Source organism: Nematolebias whitei, chromosome 6 (genome assembly GCF_014905685.2).
Source record: "Nematolebias whitei isolate Nwh7 chromosome 6, NemWhi1, whole genome shotgun sequence".
Taxonomy (NCBI): Eukaryota; Metazoa; Chordata; class Actinopteri; order Cyprinodontiformes; family Rivulidae; genus Nematolebias; species Nematolebias whitei.
The window spans coordinates 50,542,111-50,548,138 of NC_056503.1; the positions used below are offsets into that span (position 1 = coordinate 50,542,111).

Sequence of the window (6,028 nt, forward strand, 5' to 3'; positions counted from 1 at the left end):
GTCCGGTGGAAGCGCGGCGACACAAAGCTGACACGAGGAGTGTTGTACGTTGCCAGGTTGTGAGAATCCAGGATGATACTCTGCTCACACTGCGCCCCTCGACACTCCAGCCCCGAACAGTTTTTATCCAGGATGGCAGACACTCTGAGCACTTCCTCCAGCTTTCTCCGTGACGTGCTGAGCTTCTGAGTGAGGTACGCAGCCTTGTAGAACCCGCCCCCGGCTGTTTCCACACAGACCAGCAGGTCCAGTTGCTGCGTCCCACCAACGGGCTGAAGACTGAGCAGGCGCAGTGCGTCATGTTGCTGGGACATGGCCGCCTGCTGCATCACCTTCAGGACACTCTTCAGGTACAAAGACACAAAATCTTGTGGGGCTACGCTCTCAAAGCGCACCGTCACTGCATCCCGAAGCATTTCAAGCGTTGCTTGCTCCACACGCACGTGTACAGGCACAGGCACGACGAAGCGGCCATCGCTAACACTGGCGTTGAGAAAGTATTCCCCAGCATCCAGCCCCCCAAGAGCAATGATCTTTCCATCGTGGGGGCTGATCTTAAACAGACTGCGATGGGCCGGAGGGGCGTGTCCAAACGTCAGCGCATCGTACGGGTCAGCATCAGTGGCATGCAGCTGACCAATCACACCGCCAGGAAACTCGTCCTCCATGGTGACGATGTGAATGTCCAGGGGCGAGGCCACGGGTCGGTGAAGGCTCTCCTCGATCACTCGAACGGTTAGAACTGAAGACGAGGACAAAGGGGGCCTCCCCGAATCTGACACCTGCACGGGACATATAACACGGTTAAGGAAAGACAAAAAGACAGAGAGTGCAGAACTGACGAGTACAAAATGTACTAATATCTGCATGGGGGGGGGGGGTGTCTCCAGTTTCCTCCCACAGACCAAAAACATGCATGTTAGGTTTACTGGTAACTCTAAAGTGTCTCTAGGAGAGTGAGACAGAGAATGGTTGTTTATCTCGTTTGTCTCTATGTGTCTCTGTGATGGACTGGAGACCTGTCCAGGTGTTCCTGTGATGGACTGGAGACCTGTCCAGATGTCTCTGTGATAGACTGGAGACCTGTCCAGGTGTCCCTGCGATGGACTGGAGACCTGTCCAGGTGTCTCTGTGATAGACTGGAGACCTGTCCAGGTGTCCCTGCGATGGACTGGAGACCACAGGACTTCCTGTTATTTTCCAGAATGAATGCTGTCTGTTTGAGAACGTGTCTTCTCAGATGTTACAAGGCACCTTCTCCATCTCAGCTGACCTATGACCTCATTACGTCTCGTGATGTCATCATGACGGTTGGTTTCTGCAGGCTCCAGTGAGTACAGCTAGCTTCTGCTGCTATTAGCACTTCCTGAAACTGAATTAAAAGTTAAACCTGCTGCTGATCTTTAGGTCATTCATCTAGTGCTCTCTGAGAAACCTCAGTCTGCAGTTGGAGCAGGCCAGAGGCACTTTTATGTCCACAGCATGACGTCGTCGAAGCGTCTCTGGAGTCAGTGACAGAAGTCTCCTCCTCCTGTCTGAAAGCTCGGCAGCAGCCTCAGCGCTCCCGTCCTTCGTACCTGGATCTGAAGAGCGTATTCAGTTGCAATGTTCCTCCTGAACACGTGACGGGCCACAAGCGTTCCCTCTTCTTCCAGCACAAACTCTCCCCCCTCATTTCCAGACAGGATGCTGAAGTGAAAGGGGGGGCCGTTACGAGACGAGTCCTGATCGATGACTGACAGCTGCACGATGGTGGTGCCGACCGGCTTGTTTTCCTGCGGGGGGAGGATGGGAGAAGATTAGAAGAGCAGAGTCCAGACAGATTCACTGCAGATGTGTCTGTAAAAGACCGACTCAGCTGCAGCGTTTAGTCATGGACTGAAAACCTCTGTTGTCGTGGGCTCTGTCTGGATGTATAGTTCTTACTTTATTTTATTTATTTGTTCCATGTCTACGTCTGCTGCTCCAGATTCACCAGGATCAGAATGGAGGTACCGTCTGTACACCTGTGTGCAGCCACGGACCAACAGACATGTATAAAACTGCAAACATTGTAGGGTCATCTGAGAGTGGACTGAACCTCAGCTGAACCACAGCTGAACCACAGCTGAACCACAGCTGAACCTCAGCTGAACCACAGTTGAACCACAGCTGAACCTCAGATGAACCACAGCTGAACCACAGTTGAACCACAGCTGAACCTCAGATGAACCACAGGTGAACCACAGTTGAACCACAGTTGAACCACAGCTGAACCTCAGATGAACCACAGGTGAAACTCAGCTGAACCTCAGCCAAACCACAGCTGAACCTCAGCTGAACCACAGACCAGTTCCAGTGAAGAACAGTTGCAGGTGTTTCGGTCTAGTTTCCAGTTGGAGCCTGTTGACTGCGCCTCATCTTCTGTCTGCCAGACACATTCAGAGGTTCCTTCGTCTGCTACAGGGTTCCCTGCATGTCATAAGAACATGTTCCCTGAGTCGTCCCGGGATAAGTCCTGAAGCTCCAGGAGAGATTTCAGTCAGAGGAAAAGTTCAGAACTTAGATGTCGAGCAGAGTCGCAGTCAGACATGACTTTAAGACCGTCAGTCCTGATCAGTTTATTGTAAAATGCCACCATGGATAATCAGTGAGGACACGTGCACTATGAGCACTGCAGAAGCAGAACGTGGACCTACTGATACCAGAGTACTAGCATTAATACGTGCACGTTAAAATCTCAGATTATCTCTCAATCTGCAGATCAGTGTTCAAACTCTGATTTTTCACTTTATGAAAAATATAAGTTAATTTTGCAGCTTTTCCAGAGTTGCTGGTGCCATGCTATTAAACTACACCTGCAGACGTGCGTCCACCAGACTAACTTTACCTGGACTGATGTCTTCTGCGTACCTGTATGACAGCAGTGAGGTCGGAGGGGGAAAAGGTGGGGGCGTTGTCGTTGATATCAGAGATTTCGATGTTGACCATGGTGGTGGAGGACATTGGTGGACTTCCAGAATCCAGCGCTCTGACAGTCAGTGAGTAGCGGGGAACCTGAAAAAATTAAATTACAAACAAACAGATCCAAATAAAAACTCTTCTACTGGTACTTAAAAATTAAGTGAGTAATTTAGATTTAAACAAAGACATGGCTGTGTCCTCCATCACCGAGGGATCTGAACAGTGAATGTTTGTAGTTTTAGCGATGAGTGTTTTTCTGGACTGGAATTAAACAGGAAATGCAAGTAAACCTTTTTGGTGCAACGATGCACCACAGATGTAAGGATGTGGTGGTTTGAACCCAGGACCGCAGGACTCAGACAACTCAGGTTAAGAGTAAAGAAAAAAGTTTTTAATGAAAAAATAAACAAAACTTACAGGAACAAACAAAATGTCATGAAGGGAGACAAACACCAAGACATAGTGCAGGACATGAACCAGGAGGGTCCATGAGGAATGACAACAGAACGCACGGACTTAAATACACCGACACTGACGAGACAAACGAACGGCTGGTGAAGACAACAGGAAGTTAATGAGGGAGCAGGAACTTGGACGGACCACACGATGGAGGTAAAACACTGGGAACAGACAAAGGAACCAAGAGAAGGACCAGCACAAAAATCACAGACGAGGACAGATTAGGACAGAACAGGACAGATTAGGACAGACACTGAATGACAAAAGACTCAACTTCGGTTCTTCACTGACCCCTCACTTTCTCTTTTCTCTTTAAAATCTGTTTTAATCGTCCAAAATCACATTTTTGGATCGTTAAAAGCAGCTAAAGCTGAGAAGCTAACCTACGAGCTAAGCTAACAGGCCGACCTCGGGGAAAAAACCTCCGTCTTGTCGAAGCTCCAGAGTTCACGGTCGAAACTCGTGCCTTCGTGTAAAAAGTTGTTTTTCTCTGAAAAAAAAAAAGCTGAGAACTTGTTTACTGATTTTTTATTAAAAGTTTTGTGTGACAAATGCTAAAGAGCTCAAACCACCGAGCGTCTGACATTTTGAGAACAAGCAACATGTCCAAGAAGATCTGTTCCACAACCTGGACAAAAGGCCACACTGCTCCTCCTGAATACAAGTCCAGCAGTCGTGCAGAGCTTCACATCCTGTACGTCTGATGGTACGAGGTCAGGTCATCAGTCTATCACTGGTTTATTAAAGAAATATGACCCAAACATTGTCTCTGGTTAAAGAGAGAGCACCACGACGATAAACACAAAACGCAGCAGTCACAGAATGATCCAAATGTCGACTCAAACCAGGACCTTTCTTTTTGCAGAGAAAAATGCATGTGCATGTGGGTCTCCTTACTGTTTCACGGTCCAGTTTCTTGTTGACCTTGATCACTCCACTTATTGGGTCAATGAAAAACTGGTTCTTCTGGTCTCCGCTGACAACGGCGTAGAGGATGTCTCCATTCAGATGGCTATCAGCATCTTCTGCTTCCAGCTGCAGGAACAAAAACACAAAGGCGTGAAGAGGAAAGTAGCATTTACAAAGGACCATCAAGTCTTATGATGTTTTTTCATCTTCAAGCTTGTTTGGGAGCTCAAGTGTTCCCAACTGCATATAGTTGTGCTCCTGAACAAAACCACCAGAGAGGAACTGGACTCTCTCCTGTTCTGAAGAACCCGGGGAGAGAGGTTTGATTTTTATTATTCTTTTTATGAATGTTTTTGTTAACGTATTATTTTTATAAAGGAATGTTTCTGTTCAGTGCCCTGAGACGACTTCTGTTGTGACTTGGAGCTGTAGAAATAAACTGGATTGAAATTAAATGTATCTAGAATCAAGAAACGTTTTGTTAAATGAAAGGTTAAATTAACAAAACTGGATTACTTGCAGTTACTTGTCGTATCAAAAACTTTATCTAATGCAAGATAAAGTCCTTGTGAAAGGCTTTAAACAGAGACCGTGTTGTTTGACTCTACCTGGACAACGAACTCTCCACCAGTGGCATCTTCTGACAGCACTGCAGAGTAAAGGTCACGGCTAAACACAGGCACGTTGTCGTTGATGTCTGTCAGGTTAATGTTCACCGTGGTAACTGCACTCAGAGTTGGCGTGCCGCCATCACGAGCCTCTACTGTCAAGAAGTAGTCTTTGCAGGTCTCATAGTCCAGAGGCTGGGCCACCAGAACGGCTCCTGAGGGAGGACGAGGAGACAGAACAACAAAATGTAAGAACGAGGCTGGACTGGAAACTTCAAGAAAGAAAAGGCTTAGCAGACACAACTGTACACTAAAATAATTCAACTAAACAATTTATGCAGAAATGTGGATGAGTTATTAATCTGTAAAGTTTAGGGAGCAAAAAACTTACAAGACTAGGATGAACATTTTGAGGTCAAATCTCTAAAAATCACCAAACTTCTTAGTTCCATTTCATATAGGCTTCGCCCTTTAAGGATATCGCTAGTGGGTTTATCCCTAAGGCGCGCAGCACAGCACTGAAAACTTTAGTCCACACCCACTTGCTGTGTGGGCCTCACCCCCAGTCCGTATAAATTACCATGAGACCGAGTAATCGGCTCCCATTTTTTTCTTCAGCCAGCTGGCTAGCACTGTCAGAAGAACGAAGAAGGAAAAGTTGTCGGCTTTGACACCATGGACCATGAGATCCTCATTGCTAGGTTGGAGCAGTGGGTGGGCATCACAGGATCAGCCCTAAATTGGTTCAGATCTTACCTCGCTGACAGATCCTTTTGTGTCTCCATCAAGGATTTTAGTTCCGCAGAGGCAGAGCTTAAATGGGGGGTTCCGCAGGGGTCCATCCTGGGTCCCCTCCTATTCTCTTTATACCTGCTGCCGCTTGGTGCTATTTTCCGGAAACACAACATGCCCTTCCACTTCTACGCCGATGACTGTCAAATTTACTTCCCCCTAAGACACAATGGTACATGCTCTATTCAACCTCTGCTCAACTGCCTGGCTGACATCAGGGACTGGATGGCTTTAAATTTCTTAAGTTTCAATGAAAAGAAGTCTGAAGTCATGTTGTTCCCTCCCAACGACACGATCACAAACCACTGCATCGACCT

At 47.2% G+C, this 6,028-nt stretch overlaps 1 protein-coding gene across 1 annotated transcript in view; it reads left to right on the forward strand.

Annotated features, from left to right (window-relative positions):
• Positions 1-6,028, forward strand: part of LOC119411049 (protocadherin Fat 3) — a 62,426-nt gene that overhangs the window by 31,484 nt on the left and 24,914 nt on the right. Inside the window, exons 16-17 of the mRNA XM_037677971.1 lie at positions 238-735; positions 2,904-3,016. Coding sequence (XP_037533899.1) covers positions 238-735; positions 2,904-3,016 — 611 coding nt within the window. The remainder of the gene's footprint in view (positions 1-237; positions 736-2,903; positions 3,017-6,028) is intronic.